We start from the raw sequence: 15,919 nt of genomic DNA on the forward strand, positions 1-15,919 counted from the left end.
CATCGGGCTGCTTACTCCTCACAGCAAGAGCTCTGTGACTGGAGCTTACCTGTCCTCCCAAGGCATCGCCAAAACCCACGGCTGCTTGATACGAGAAAATTGTTACGCGTGCCTTGGAGGAGTTGACGTGTCTCCAGAACATCACTTAAATCACTGCAGTAGAGCTAGTCTCGCTCGTTTGGGGAAAACGTGGTGGCCTCTGAGAGAATCTCAGACTTCATCTTGAAATTCAAAACGTGGTAGAACCAAATCTGAGATACGCACCAGGCTCCTGTATGTGCATGTGTGGTTTGGGCTTGAAGTGCACACGTAGCTTGGTGCGCCCAGACGTTGTAACCTGTTACCCATCAGCCACTGGATTTGCAAAAAAAAAAAAAAAAAATATTGCTCTTTGTTGTCCCTCATGAGAACAGGGCCTTGATCTCGACTGCGTTCCTATATTGGTCTCCACTAAAAAGAAAACAAAACCCACCGGCTCATCATGCCCGTCAGCAGCGCAGTCCCAGGAGGCCCTGGCGGATGGGACCGAGGGCTTTGGGGGTCTCATGAAAGCTCTCTTGGAGGCCCTGACATTTTCCCCTCTCTGTGGTGCCCATTTGCTTTTGGAGCGAGGTGCCAGCGGCCTGTCCCCGCGGGTGACGTGGGCACACAGAGGTTTCTGAGGTGGCTCCCCTGCTCACCTGTAAGCCTGGTCACAGCGCATCTGCTCCCGGGGTTACACTTCGTTCATATGCTAATTTTCTTTATTCTGTTTCTTTTCCCCTTTCCTCCACCCCACCTTTCCCCCCTCCCTGTTTTTCTTTCTCTTATCCCTTTGGTTTTCTTTGGTGAAAACACTTGAAAAGCACGCAAACGCAAACGTACGGTGCCTCCAGGTATGAAGTGCATGTGACTCTGAAACTGTGTGTCATGTCACTCCTTGTTCTTCGTTTGGGACTGTAACATGCAAAGCCTTTAATTAAAAAAAAAAAAAAAAAAAAAAAAAAAAAAAAAAAAAAAAAAAAAAAACTCTGAAGATCAGTTTTTTCCAAGGAATGAGTGAAAGCCCAAACCAGGCTCCCAATCCTGCTGCCTACAGAGTAACTCCGTGCACCTCCGTGTACATTTTGGTACTCGCAAGTGTTGGCAAACTGTCTGCTAGAATGATGATTTGAGGAAGGAGAATGGGAGAGCGCTTGATAAGCTTGCTTTTTTTAAGGATGATTTCTTGATGGTCTTGCCAACTTCCTCCAATTCATACAATGCTTAACAAGAAAATTTCCCCAGTCATACTTGCATTTTCCCTTTGCCATCACTCCTGCGTGTTCCCCTTTCTCCAACCCTCTTTTCCCGTCCTTCATCGTGTCACTGATCTCACTTCGTGCTGGAGGAGCTGTGCCCTCCAGGTAACACCAGGTTTGCTGAATTTGCTGGTGTGGTGGCACCGTGGGACACGTCAGTGGTAGCACGGAGTGAAATCGCAGTAAGCGGCTTTTGAGGACAATGTCCGGAGGACAGAGAGATCTGGAATGCTAAACTGAAATGGTTATGCATTTATTCTAGTAATCCAGTCTGATTTTTGGGAAAGGGATGTCCCATCTCAGCAGGGCTTTTCCGTTTCGTTTGTTTGGGTTTTTTTTTTCCAAGACTGACCTTGAGCCAAGCAGTTCTTAGCCCCCATTATTCAATCTGGGACTTAATCTTTTGGGAGCAATCCCAACGCGAAGACCTGTATATGGCTGTGGATGATTGATGATAAATAATATTATCTCAGATTCTGCAGGAAAGAGTAGATTTTCAAATCACAGGCATATTTTATGCGAGGTGGGTATTTGAAGGTGTAGTCAAGTCAGTATTTTAAGTTGGGGAATAAATGCCTTGCATTTCAAGACTGGGCCAAGCTCTGTTCTCAGAGCTGTTTAAATCCTCACTAGATGCATTCATGCTGTTAGAGCTGATGTGATTTAGTGCCTGATTTCCAAACCTGGTTCCAGTTTTCACAGATGCAAGTTTTACCGCCTTAGTAAATCGCACTTAACACTTTGTGTGGTTAATTTACAGCAAATTGCATCAATGAATTGCAAATATAATATTCTGAATGCGTTTTCCCATTGTGCTGAACAACAGTCTGTTTTGAGAATCAGATGTTTTTCCATGGCTGGGAGTGAAATAAGAATGTGCCACTTCCATTTTGTATAATAAACTATTTTATGGGTTTCATAAATGTTCTTAGTTATGAAAAACAGCTTAGGCTGGAGACATAAAGTCATGGTTAGGGTAAAAATTGGCTCCTCATAGGGACTCCAACAAAGCATGGAGACTCATTTAAGTCCCCATCCCATTCCAGCATCCATCTCCTTGTCACCCTCTTCCTAATTATTCATACTGGGGCTGTTCAAAAAAATCATCATCGTCTCTGTGTGCGTGCGTGGCGTGGCGTGTGCGCGTTTTCCTCTGTGCTCCCACCCACTGTTGTGTGCTGCTGCCCTCCTCGTGTTGTGGGGTTTCCATGATGTCCTGGCCGGAGGCATGATATCCCTACTGTCCCCCCCCGCCCCGATGCTTGAACGTTATCTGTGCTATCACGAATAGCAAATTTGCCTTCCCTTGGGATGCGGGGAGCCAGCACCCCGTGAGCGTGGCGTTTCTCTGTGCTGACCTGGGAGGGGTGTTGGGAGCAGCTGGAGGTACCGCTGGGTCCCCTGCAGCAGCCGGCGGCTCGGAATTGTTGCTGTGGTGGGTAGCATGAGCTCTGTGTGTCCCCGTGGTGTGCGGATCTTCTCACCTAACTCCCTTTTTAACCAAAACGTGCTTCCCTTGCTAACAAGTGACACACGGACCAGGAGGAGAGAGAGAAAACGTGAGATGCCCCAGCCGGAGGGGCTTTGGCCACGTCTCTGGAGGACACAGTGGCACCTGTGGCACGTGTCCCCTGGCCACACACGCCCGTGCGGGGTGTCCTCCGACCAGCGTTCTCCAGCAAAGCTCAGTTCAAGTGCTGTGTGGGGTCCTGCCTTTCCTTTGAGCTGCTGGTGAAATGCAGTAGCTGTTCCCCAAGCTGCTCTTGCAATGACAGGTTAGGCTGAGCATTCCATTCAGATTAAATCTCCGGTCAAGTATGTGGATGAATTTACATTTTTAATATTTATTTTTTTAGTAAAACATTGGGGTTTTCCACCATGCGGATACCAGGCCCATCACCCTACCACAGAAACAGTGAATTTCTGTCTTTGCTTGTGTGTCTTTACCTTTGCATGGAAACATCTGTGGCAGCCCAAGAGACGGCCACCTTCAGCACAGCGTAGACTTTGTGTTAGGGGCCGATGCGATCTCCTTTTGGCACCCCGAATCCTTCAATCTAGTGAGCTAATGAGCTTTTCAGCTCTGAGACTTGCATCCCAGCTGGAGAAAGTGGGGCTGTTGTCCTGTGTTCTGCTGGGTATGGGCCTCCCGGAGAAACTTAACTCGCCAACGAACAGTCGTGCTGCCTTCGCTAGCGGAGTACACTTTGTGCTTGATTTTATGCACCACCTTCTCCCATCCTGGAACGGAATCTGCCAACCCTACAGCGGGTTTGAAGGGAGGTGACAGCTCAGCACTCGTGCACCGCTTCACTGCACCAAGGTCAGCTTCTTCCTGACGTCTTGAGTGAAGAGGATCATTAATTCATCAGATCAGGATGTGCTCTTCTCTGGATGGAAGTGAACAGAGCTGGATCGGGAAGCTGAGCCAAAATTTTCAGGCCTATTTTTATTCTTTTCTCCATATTTAGGATTGGAAAATTTTCTGATTGCCTCAATCTTGTGAACACCAAATCTGCTTTGCTGAACAACTGTGTTTTTGAGGATGAGTTTTGTGCTTGCAGAGGAGAAGCTTTTACAGTTGAGTTGGGTTTTTTGTTGTTTTTTGGGTTTTTTTTTTCAGTTAGAGGAAAACTGTGAAACTGTTGGTCTCATAACGGCTGAAAAAAATGTGGGCATAAATATCTCTGCCTTTATTTTACAGTAAGCAACAGCCCCATTTCTTACAACACCTCAGCTGAGACCAGCCTGTTAGTCTGCGAGCACTCGCACCCCTTTCCTTCCAGCCTGAAGTTGCGGTTTTGGGACAGTTTGAGTAGGTCCTTCTTGCTTTCATTAAAACCTCCGTGGTTCATTTTCCAGCAAAGCCATAAGTCTACACTGCCTGGTTGGGGTTGAGGCCCCGACCGCAGGGACGTGGGCAGCTGTGCCCAGCCCTCCAGCCCCCCCTTGTCCTCCCCGTCGTCCCTGCGTCGGCGCATCCTCCCGCTCGCTCCCCGCAAGCGGGACTGGAGGCGGCTGCTTCGTACCCTCTGGGCACAGCAATGGCGTGTGGCACTTGGGCAGTTTGACACGGGCACGCTGGTGGCCTAGGAGGGACTTTGAAACAAGCCATGGGATGAGCCCCCTTGGCCTTGACCCCCAGTGAAGTCCCCAAGCGTAAAGTAGATGCTGCTCTTCCCAACTCTGTGCAGATCCTCCACCCTCCCCCCGACACCTGCAGCTGACATCTCTCTTGGTTGAAGAACCTGACTGCGAATAACAGCGTGAAATATTTGTGGAGTAAGCCCCCGTCTCCCAGGGTCTGAGGGAAGAAGCCAAAAGTGAATGTGGGACCTAATTCAGTGGCTTTTAGCACAAAACCAGGATAAGGCAACAGGGTGTTTGTTTTTTGTTTTTTTTTTTTTTTTTTTTTTTTTTTCAGGTCCTTTTCCTTCTTGAGAAAGGAAGGAAATCCATGGTTCCTAGAAGGCAATGATACATGGTTTTGCCTCATTTTGGGACAAAATTTAACACGTGCAGTAGGAAATTTGTTAAACTTGACCCCGGAGCACATTGCTGTTTCTTCTGGGATGCTCCCAACCGCGGGTCCCTGTTTTCTCTGCCCCACAAGCTGCTCCTTCCCATACCTCCCCCCATTCCCAAGAGCAGCAGGGTTGAGTTTTCCCATTTGCCTCCGAAACTGGAGCTTCCTCACTTAACACACAGCCGCAGCGTTGACCTCCAGACAAAGCAATGCCAACCACTAAACTACAGGTGGTGAAACACCTCTCCAGGCAAAACACCACCGCGCTGCTCAGAAACCCTGGCAGCTGCTTGTTTTCTGGGAGGTTCAAAATCCGGTGGTGCAGACAAGTTTCTCTCTCTCTCTTGCTGTCACTCTCTCTCTCTTCCCCCACCGCTCTGCCTTAGGACACTGTTGGAAGTAGCAGCCAAACCCCTCTCTGTCCTTCCCAAGCTGTCCCCCAGTTGCAGTTGGTGGCACAAAGCTGGTTCTAGTTGAAAGGCTGGGGCAGCGGGTAAAGTTTCCAAGACAGGAGGCTCTAAAATCAGCTCTGCCTGAAATATTAATGGTCTTTTATTTTCTCCCTCTAGACTCATCCCACCTCTGAACCAGCTGGAGCTCCTGAGGAACCTGAAGAGCAAATCGGGACTGACATTCAGGTTAGCAGCAGGGTTAAGAGAGATTGGAAAGCACACACTTTGCAACCTTTTTATTTCTTTTTTCTTTTTTTATTTCGTTGTTTTTCCTTCCTGCCTTTTGCGTATGGACAGCCTTGAAGATGTGAGAGGTTTTGGCAGCTGGTCCCTTGTGGTTCGTTCAGCGACCTCCTCCCCATCCCTCTCCCATGCTGTGCATGAATTTCTTCAGCCTAACTTGGCTCTGGAGTAAAGTTACAGTGCTTGACTGAAAATACAAAGTCGTATTTTCAAAGGGTCTGACTGAGGTAGTGTTCCCAGTTTTCCTCTGACCTTTCTGCTCTTCACCACCCTCGAGAGGAGACTCAGGCCCACGACGTGTTCATTAATTCCCCATTCCCTCCAGCCTTCACTCGCCTCCCCTGAGAACAGGTTGTAGTGGTGAGAAATTTTCGCTAAACTTGCTGTGGTAAGGTATGCAATGATTGCCCCACAAAGCCAGGAGTCCTGCAGCTTAAACATGTGCTCAGGATGGGTAATTCTTGGGTTTTTTTTTTTAAGCAGGTGAGGTCGCCCCATTTGGTGAATGGGGAGTGTGCAGATCCCAGGAGGGGTGGAGAGATACTGGCCGTGCTGGTGGCATCAGGGCCAGCTGGGATGGTATGGGATGGGACCTGCCCTGCCTGGTGTGTCTCTGCAGAGAGTAGAGATCTGTAGACCCATGGGTCAGACCGCAAACTATAATGTGAGTGTTTGAGCTAGTGCCTGGGGCCGGGCTTCCACGCTTGTCTGAGCAAGGAGAAAATACTTTTTTTTTTTTTTTTCAGTCTCTCCAGGCTGCTGCCTTCAGCCTAAGGGAGAGGGGTCGGGGTCTGTGCAGATCTCGGGATCTGTGCAGAGCTCAGCGGTTACTGCTGGGTGGAGGCAGGGCCAGGGCTGGTGCAGCATCACGCTCAGATGGAATCGAGCTGCTCCCACCCAGGACTTCTCACAGTCCAGTCTGTCCCTTAGACTGTCTGGTGTTCGGGGAGGCAGACCCTTATCTGCTGAGAAACACAGTCTGCTCCCTCTCTCGTGGGGCTGCAGGGGCAAGATTGCTTCAGGGCCTTAGATTAAATGCAATTTCCCCGTGTGAAGTTGTGAATCGGAGTAGTTGAAGGAAGGGCAGGTTTCCCTCATTCCTGGAGGGAAATGCCACCAAGATGCCTGGTCAGTGAAGGTGAGATTTTTTATTTTTTATTTTTTCAGTGTGGCCTTAGCTTGCCTTGTGGTGTTATGCCTGCCCTTTGGCAGGTGTTTGGCTCACTTTGTCCTCAACGTCAGTGATTTTTCAGGGCAATCAGGTGGTCTGGGATCTGAGTAGGAAACCACATACAAAAATTGTGGCATCCCACTCCCTCCATGTAGTCTTTGCCAACTACTTTGGCAAAGTAGCTGCCAAAGGCTTTGGAGGTGGAAACCCCAGCTGGGGTGTCAGGATGTCAGGGCAGGGGTCCGTGCTGCTTCCCACCAATGTCCCCCTCCCAGCAGCACGCGTTGGCACTGCGACGTGAAGCCACACATCAAGAGATCTGACAGGAGCTCTGTCCCAGTGGCCAGGAAGGAGAAGCGAATGCACCAGGGTCATGGGAGCCGTTCAAATCCTTCCCCGTCTGCAGAAACAACTCAGGGCGGTGCATTTCCAAATGAAGGGGGCCACTCTCTGAGCCCACAGAAGTCCTCCTGTGCTCACACAAATCACACGACCATCAGGTGTCTGAGTCATGCGTAGGCACAAAGATGGGTTGGGATAAACTCTTCAACCCTGTGCGTTGTATGTGTCTTCTCTGAGGTTGTGTGAGTCTCTAGTGATCTTCTGTCCGGGCCAGAAACACGAGGAATTAAGTTCTCCTTTCCCTTTCTTCTGTCCACAGCTTCCACTTAGTTGTATTGTTTGGTATTGTCCTTTTGTTATGTTTTAACAGTGAAGCAGCAACATCTTTTGCCACCTGACACCATGCTAATGTACTATTGCTTCTGTTTAAAGGAAAGAGCAGCAGCCCGAACCATCGCCAAGGTCTGTATCACTGCCAACACGCCATTCCCATGCATTACCCGTAGATCTCTATGTACGTGTGTGCGTGTGTGTACCATGTCGTGGCGCCATCGAGGGAAGCATTCTAGGTATCAACGTGCTTTTTCCGTGCTGTGGCAGTCCGATATATCTACGTGTATGCTGGACCTTAAATCATATCTTCCTTCCAGTCTGCCTCGGGCTGTAGCTGCGAGGATAGCGAGGCTGTGGGGGCCAGAGAGAGTGGTGGGCAGCATGGGCAGAGCTGGCAGACACTTATCCGGGGTGATGGCAGGGCTTTGGTTTATGCTGCTTTTTTTTTTTTTTTTTTTTCCCTTTTGTTGCTGGAGTTGTAGCTGGAACACTCTAATGCAGGCTCAGTGAGTGCCGCTGGGTAGGTGATGCTTTGCCTATGTCCCCCTCACCCAACGCCACGCCAGGCGAAGGTGACATGGGAAGACGAAGCCATCACCGTGTCACCGAGGTGGCAACTTCTCCTGAGCTCCTCTTGCCGCAGGGCACTGCACGGGGCTGCGGGGACCTGCTGCTCCGCGGGACTCAGCAGGGCTCTCTGACACGGCACGACGTTGCGTGGCAGAGACACCCTTTCACCCCCCCTCCATCCCCTTTGGCCTCACAACCTCTGGATGAAGCACAGCCCCTGCTCCGTCTTCCCTCCACGCCTTGAGTCGTGCTCAGCCGGGCGCCCTCTGAGACGTGGCGAGCACCTTCCAAGGCCAGCCATAAACCTCACCTACGGGAGAGCTTTTCTCTGTTCACATGTCCCAGGGAAAGCAACAGGGCTGGTATTTGGGATACTTTACGGATATTTTCATCCCCGTAGAAGTATTAAACTCTAGGATTTTTTTGTCCTATATTTTGCCAGTTCTCTTAAGAAGTAATTCTGGGACTGAATCTCTTTTTTTTTTTTTTTTTTTTTTTGTTGGGAGGTGAGGTGCAGAACTGATGATCTGTGGAGATCATCTGCTTGGCTTCCGGATCTTCCATCTCATATCTGAAAACGTAGCTTACAGACTAAATATTGTAAACACGGAATATGTTTTTCAGAAGTATAACTAGAGCCTGGCATTTTGCACAGGTAACTTTTCTGCTGTGCCTTTTAGCTTGTAAGAGGCCAGAAAGTAATTTTTCCCTGGCATAAAATCCAACCAAAGATATCTGGGTTGGTACGGTGCTGACTAAAGGGAGGAAAATTTCATCATTCCTTCCCTTTTTTCCCTCCACTTTTTTTTTCTGTCTTTCATTTGAGCTTTTCTTTGCAAGCAGAACCTCCGTAGCACTCCATCCACTTTCCTGCCAAATAATCCAAATCACCAAGATCATGTTTCAACTATCCAGAATTTTATTTTATTTTTTTTCCTACATGGGGTCTCAGCCTGTGCGGCGAGAACTCCATCCAGCTTTATTAAAGCGGGGAGCATGACGTGGGAAATGCTCTCTGGGAGCAGACCAAGGCTTAAATCTTGGCCACCCACCTGTGGCATCAGGAGGCTCAATATTTCATCCCAGGGGCCTGGCTGCTCCCCTGCCCTGTCTCAGCCAGTGACATACTGTGGATTCATCAAAAGGTAAATCCACGTTTCTCACAGGCGTTTGACCATGCAGCGAGGTGAAATCTCTCTTCGACCCGATCAGCTCCACAGCCGAAGAAATCTTAGGACCAAGCAGTCTCTCATAGGGTCACACCAGCCAGCATCCCTGCAGTTGCAGGCAAAAGTCTGATTTCTTATTTTTAAATCTCTTAATTTTTTAAATCTCTTTTAATTTTAATTTTTTAATCCTGTCTGGCAGGGTTCATTTTCACCAACTAAAACACTCAGATATGTTTCTTCGTAGAGGCTGCGGGTGTTACCCTGTTCATTTTCTACATCTTAATCTCATGTCACAGAAAGAAGTAAAAATAGCTTTTCTCTACCCTTTTTCAGAGTATTTTTTACTGTATATAGCTCCTTCATCGGGGTCATTTCCACATGCTGTTTTCCTGCTCCTGTAGAGTATCTGTCTCCTGTGACACTGAGGGTTTTGTTGCCCTCCACTGTAAGATGTTAAACCAGATCTTTAAGCTGAGGGTCTGCAGCTGTCATGTACATGGCATTAGAGTCCTTTCCCTGTTGTTCAGTTCAGCTGCCAGAGCAGAACCAAAGCTCTTTCCTTCTGTGTTTTGTTAGGGCAATATCAATTCTACTTGCTCCTGCTGCCCTTTTCCATCTGATAATGTCTCAGACCTCAGGAAGGAAATTTCCACAGTAGTCCCTATATTCAGGGAGCCCCAAATCAGTTGTTTTACCAAATGAAAGTGTCTGGATCTTCTACATTCGCATCCCCAGTCCCCCACCCACTCTGATTTCTAACAGTCTCACGATGATGCTCAGTGTGTCATCCTGCCCTTAGAAGAGAAAACTTGTCCCGTTTCTCAGCCCACCCGTCAGTTAATCATCCAGCCCTAGTCTGTCACTGATGGAAAGGAGTTTCACTTAGGAAACTTCTCAGGATGAATCTTCTCTCATAGCAGACCCCAAGCACCACACTTCTACTGCTTCAGTTGGCAAAGAATTCACCGCTTTCCATTTCCATCGATGTAAGGAAACATACGGTCTCTCATCTGGAGATAGCTGCATCTTCCTCCCGTTGTAGTTCCGTGTAGGGAGTGGCTGATTTCCTATACCCCTCTTTCCATAACTGACACACCACAAAGTCCTTACAGCAAACAGAACAGAAACGACTTTTTCACTATTTTGCATCTTGCTATATTTTAAGTTAGCGAAGGGATGCTGGCACGGCTTGCAAGGTCAGGGAGCGTCCCAAACGCCCCGCCAGTGCACAGGGCCGCTGTCAGGGTCTTGCCCTTGCACCAGCGTTGGTGCTGCCCTCTGACTCCGGTGCTGCTGTAGCCGTGCTGATTTCTGCCCAGACAGCACCCACAGACCTGCTGCCCGGGGTGGGAGGACGTGGGGAGGCGATGGGGTTAGCATGGCAGAGGCTCGGTGTCACCTGGAATGGTGGTGACTTTTGATTTGGTCTTGGTGTAAAATGGGACAGCCGATCTGAGAGACAGGTTACGTCCTTTCTCTATCGTTTCTGGTTTTGTTTTCCACCACGAGCTTGTCTGCATCCATCCGTGACCGAGTGCCGGGAAGCTGCATGCTGACCCGCTCGGGGGGTACAGGAGCTCACCTCCCCGTGACACGGAGCCCAGGCTGTGATGAGCAGAAAAGATGCTGGCCTTTTTCTACACGCTGCATACCCCTTCCCCCTTTTTATTTTCCTCCCTTTTTAAAAAAGAACCCTGCTTACAGAGTCTACTCGGTGTCCACCCTCCCATCTGCCTTGGCGGGGGGAAGTGGCCCCTGCCCCTCCCTGGGCTGGCTGCTGCTGAAGGAGCAGCTGACACTGATCACGCCTCCGAGACCACGCTGCTCTTGTGCTGGGTCCAAATATGAGTCCTTTCCACCTCACAACCCCGGGGAAAGGAGAGCTGCTCTCTGCTGGGGCTTTTCTCACCCATTCTGCTGCAGAAAGCCAGCAAATCCATGGCAACGGGGTTTGATTACTCCTATGTTAATCAGGCTGGAAATTTGCTGTGGCATCTTGTCTCTGTTTATTTTGTCTTCTGATTGTAATGTCAAAAAGACAAACATATGGTTAGCCAGGACTACGGAGGCTCCAGTATGAAATGTGGACTTCAGATGCTCTTTCACAGATGGTTTGATAAGCATCTGAAGGCGTCCATGACCACATTTCTTCCTCTTGTATTTTCCAAAATATGATTGGGTGAAAAGCTAAAAAAATTAATGAACCAAACGATCATAACAATACATTGATATCGGAGAAAAAGAAACAGAAGGATTCCAGGGAGCCGGGAAGCTAAAAAACTCAGATTACTTTGTCCAGCATGAGTTCAGTCCTGTAGGTACTGCGAGGAACCTCTTTGGAAGGGTGTCCTCAGCTGTGGTTTGTCCTCAACCCTAATGAACTCAGCAAGACCTTGGTCATCACGTTGAGTGAATGCTGGACTGGGCCACCTTGTAATGTGTATGTATATCTGTGCGTGTATCTATATATCGGTGTATGTGTATGTCTGTCTGAGATACGCACAACAAGAATATCTCTGTTCAGGGGTGTGATTAAGGCTTTTGTACGCACTGGAGGATGCCTTTGGTTGACTCAGTGGGCCCCTGCTCATCCAGTCTAGGGTGTCCAAGGTGTTACTAACCACTACTGCCCGTGGAAACCGGTGTCAATCACAGGAGCCCGATGGGCCACGTTAGCCTGGGTTGGCGTTTGACCTTCTAACCAATTAATCTGGTGTCAGAGACTCATGCTGGGACTGACAGTAATCTGGAAATAATCAGTTGCCTTTAGGGGAGCAGATTATTTGCACGGAAGGGAATGCATCTTTCCGTAGGGACTGCAGAGGAGACTGAAAGAGGAGAAGTAACCCAGGTGTCTCCCCGAGGCTCTGCATGCTGAATATCCCCCTCCCACACCGCAGCGCTCAGACCCCAGCTCCAGAACAGCCCCGGTAGCACCACCAGTCCCCGGGACTACCTGGGGATGTGGGGTAGGTCCCGTTGTGGGCACCTGAGGAGTCCCCAGGATGCAGAGGGTGCTGTCGGCTGAGCTTGCCCGGGATGCCATGAAGCAGAAGGAATTCCTGCAAATTCCTTCTGTGTGTGCCCGCGAGCTCCTCCGATTGCCGAGTTCAAGTGTAAAACGAGATTGGGGGTTTTGTGCCCTTCAGCCTTTTCAATCTGTCCATGAACTCAGCAAGTGATGCCCGCTGGTGGCCAGGTGGGGTGATGGGGGCCACGTCATTACCCTTCCACAGGTAGAGGGCTGCTCCATGGCGTGGAGAACCCTGGTCGTGGTGGCGATCTGCTGGCGGGGCAGTGCCTGAGCAGCCTTTTGGGATTTGGGAGCTGTGGTGGTGCCTCCGCAAAGCCAGGAACTCCCCAGAAGTGGTAGGGCCCCTCTAAAAAGTGTTACAGAAAACACGCCTGAACACAGATATTCCAATCCCTTGCCATAAGGGACTGCACCACACCCCCTTTTTATCTCTTTTTATTTTTTTAAATGCCAGGCTTAACAGAATGCTATTTCCTGTATGAGAAGTGCAAATAATTCACAGATTGACTGGCTCTCTTTGTGACTTTTTTTAAAAAAAAAAAATAAAAAAATTGAACCTTTTGGAGTTCCAAATTAAAGTTTTGGCTCTCTATGGCTTAGTCAATTAAAAAAATTGTCTTTTTTTATCTGTTTAGAGGAGTAAGATAGTACTTTGTGTTTCCGATGCAGATGAAAAACATCTTCCTGCAGGACACAATCACCTGTAGATGAACCGATGCCACCAATTCAATGCAGAATGCGTCATTTCTGATAATGACAGTTATTGACCACAGTGAGACAAATTTCAGAAACCCTCTTGATTTTTAAATTTTTTTTTCTTTTTGTTCACTTAACGCTCAAACAGAAAAATCCTGTCATGAACCCGGCCCTCAAAACACCTGTCTTTTAAACCTAGAGTCAGTAATCAAAAGTTTCCTGTCTGGCATTTGCTTCCAGGTCTAATTTTTACTCTCCCCTCATTTCCAGTAAAAGCAAACCGTGCAGAGAGTCACTATGCGGATGCTGCTCAGGAAACTCTAGGTACCACGGGAAATGCGTCGCACGAAACTAATCAAAAGCTGCACGGCTCATTCTCCCTCTACCCTGCTACCACCCGTTCTGATCACTTCTCTGCTTAATAGAGGTACTAGATGAGTAAAAAAAAAAAAAGGTGAAAGAGCCTCCCCATTGCCCGCTCAGAAATTAGAGGCTTCCTTGTCTGCTAATCATGCAGGACACATGAAATAAAGAGATGAGGATGGGGAATTTGGTCTGGGCTAGCAAGCCAGTGTCTGCTCAGCAAGGAAGGAGGGAACTGAAGTTTAACAAATGATGGAAATTTTTTTAAAAAATTAAAAATTTAAATATTTTTTTTCTTCTTTTTTTTTTTTTTTAAAAAAAAAAGAGACCCCTTCCTCCCTATCACTCCATCCCTCCTCAGGGCCCAGGGAATCCTTGCAAATTGAATTGCACTGTACAGCATTGTCAAGTTAGTAGCATGAGAAATACCAGCTTCCTACCTCTGCTCAGTCACCGTTCCTTTGGCTCTCTGAACACTGCAAATTGACCTTTCCTAGTCTTGTGGCCTTTGGAAGCCACGGCTTGCCTATCTAGCACCTCTACTACGCAGCTAGAGAAGGACTAATCTCAGCCTGTCCCACCAGACGTAGGGGATACGGGTTCCCCTTAGCGTTGACATTGGCATTGTGAATGGTTCGGTTTCTAGATCCCGTGGGGAACAGATAGCTAGAGCAGAGGGTTTCGTATGAGCGGTGTTTTCAACTTTGTCATCCAGCTGACGATTGTTAGGCGGCGTCAGAGAATTCCCAGTGAGCGTTCCTTAGTGCACCCGTCTGATGGCCATAAGGGTACACAGATACATATATCTTATTTGACTTACACATAAATATGTCTCCTGCCACGCCTGCACTGGAAGAGTCTCTTCCCCCGGCCCCGGACACTGCTCCTCAGCAGCAAACATGCACCTTCTTGACGTAGCAATGCCCGGAGTTTGCATGCTGTGAATGCTGGCAGGTGAACCCCATCAGCTCTGCCCCCCGCAGCCAGGCAGGAGGAAAGCCCAGGAGTGGCAGGGCACTGAGTGATGCCGCATGTTTGTGAAATCGGATTTTTGCATGCTCTTTTTTTGGAGTCCGTTTTAATTCTCAAAATCACCAGTCTCTGTCTCCCTCAGAAAGCCAACAAACCTACAGTTTTAAAAGTATAAACCTACAGTTTTTCAAAGTACATGTATCTCTGATTTTCTCCATTAATCGTTCCAACTTGTATCTTTTCTTTTCTTGCTATTTTTTTTCCCTGCTGGCTATTTTTATTATCTGTCAGTCTAGAGGCTGGGAGTTATGCCTGAGGCTTGCGTGTACCACAAGCTCAGAGGTAGTGTGGTGGTAAATCCCATCTCCGAATGGGTAACAAAGAGGAAGGGGGCATGATCTAGGTTTCATAACGAGCAGTTCTCTATGGTAGGAAATTCCCTGTGCCTGGATAAATAGCCTGAATCTTTGAGTTAGCCTCCTGCTACGTGTTTTGATGGTACTTGGCCTCCCTCGAAGTTTATCCTTGAAAGGACTGGTTTAAGTATTAGTTGATCATCAGTTGCACAGACAGCATTTCAATACATTTCCAAAATGTATTGAAAAGATTTGGTCAATAGTCTAGCTGAAAAAAATAAAATTATCATGACTTCTGCAAGTGTTTCCGTTTGCCAGGTGAAGTTGTTTTATCCTTGGAGATGGAGGCGTAGTGCAGGCAGGGACTCCTCCCCCGGAGAAAAGCTCCCTTCAGTTCCTTGATGTTGAGGTTGGTTTGGGCAGAGATTAAAGCGAGCAGTGATATTTGTAGTGCTGTCCTCTCACCTGTCCATGTCCAGTTCTGTTTTCTGGAAAATCAGCCACTCTGATCTTAGTGTCTTCCTTGCATGTCTTCCTAGGCATGAATTTTTAATTGGCAAAGCCAGTGTAATTTTTTTCTATTTTCACCTGAATTCCTTCCCATGGTGGTCCTCATTTCATCTCCCCCATCTTGAGTTCTGCAAGGGAAAGGGAGGATGAACCAAATTATTATCTCAAGATCTTCTTGATCCATTGGAGACCCTGAGAAGGAGGATTACAGACTGGTTCTTCCAGTCAAAAAGGAGTCTTGAACTTTGGAGTAGCTACAAGGGCATCTTTGTTACCTGCACCCATCCTCAATGTAGTGTTATACACACCGTGCTTCAGTAAAACTATAGGTTAACTGCGAAGGGACGTAAAAATAATTCAGATGTCGTGTTTTCCTGGGCCGTTGGGCTGCCTGCCTGCAATCCCCCACTGCACAGACTCTTAGGGGCAGATGCCAGCTCTTCGATGCATCTAAGACTGAGTGCTAAAAGCCTTCATTTAAGATGCATATAACAAAATAACAGAAAACGATGAGGCAATCATGGAAAACTCAATGCAGGTAAATTAATAGAAAACTCCTTAGAAGCCGTGGTTTCTTAATGTACTAAACCAATGATCTCTCGTCAATAAATGGAATAATGCATGCATTTTTAGACAGTAATGTAGCTATACCAAGCCAGATTATCAGGTCTATCATATTCTGCTTTGTAAGAGACTTCCCTGGCATCTACTCAGAGAGGTGAAGGCACCACAGAGACCTGAGCGTGGGACGAAATACCACACAGACCAGTGAAGGAAAGGTGTTTGCAGAGCCCTTGACTGGCCTGCGGGTCTGGGTGTAGAACATTTCTTAAAGTCTTGTTTAGGAATAATGAGCCAGCTTGAAGATGCAATCTAGCTGGTTTGCTTTGCTCCTGAAACAC

General features: G+C 48.0%; 1 protein-coding gene across 1 annotated transcript in view; it reads left to right on the plus strand.

The window, feature by feature from the left end:
• KCNQ2 (potassium voltage-gated channel subfamily Q member 2) overlaps positions 1–15,919 on the plus strand; it is a 46,477-nt gene that overhangs the window by 11,595 nt on the left and 18,963 nt on the right. Inside the window, exons 9-12 of the mRNA XM_026862295.1 lie at positions 846–875; positions 5,376–5,444; positions 7,447–7,476; positions 13,087–13,140. Of these exons, the coding sequence (XP_026718096.1) occupies positions 846–875; positions 5,376–5,444; positions 7,447–7,476; positions 13,087–13,140 (183 nt within the window). The remainder of the gene's footprint in view (positions 1–845; positions 876–5,375; positions 5,445–7,446; positions 7,477–13,086; positions 13,141–15,919) is intronic.

This window comes from Athene cunicularia (assembly GCF_003259725.1).
Source record: "Athene cunicularia isolate RWA chromosome 20 unlocalized genomic scaffold, athCun1 chr20_part1, whole genome shotgun sequence".
Taxonomy (NCBI): Eukaryota; Metazoa; Chordata; class Aves; order Strigiformes; family Strigidae; genus Athene; species Athene cunicularia.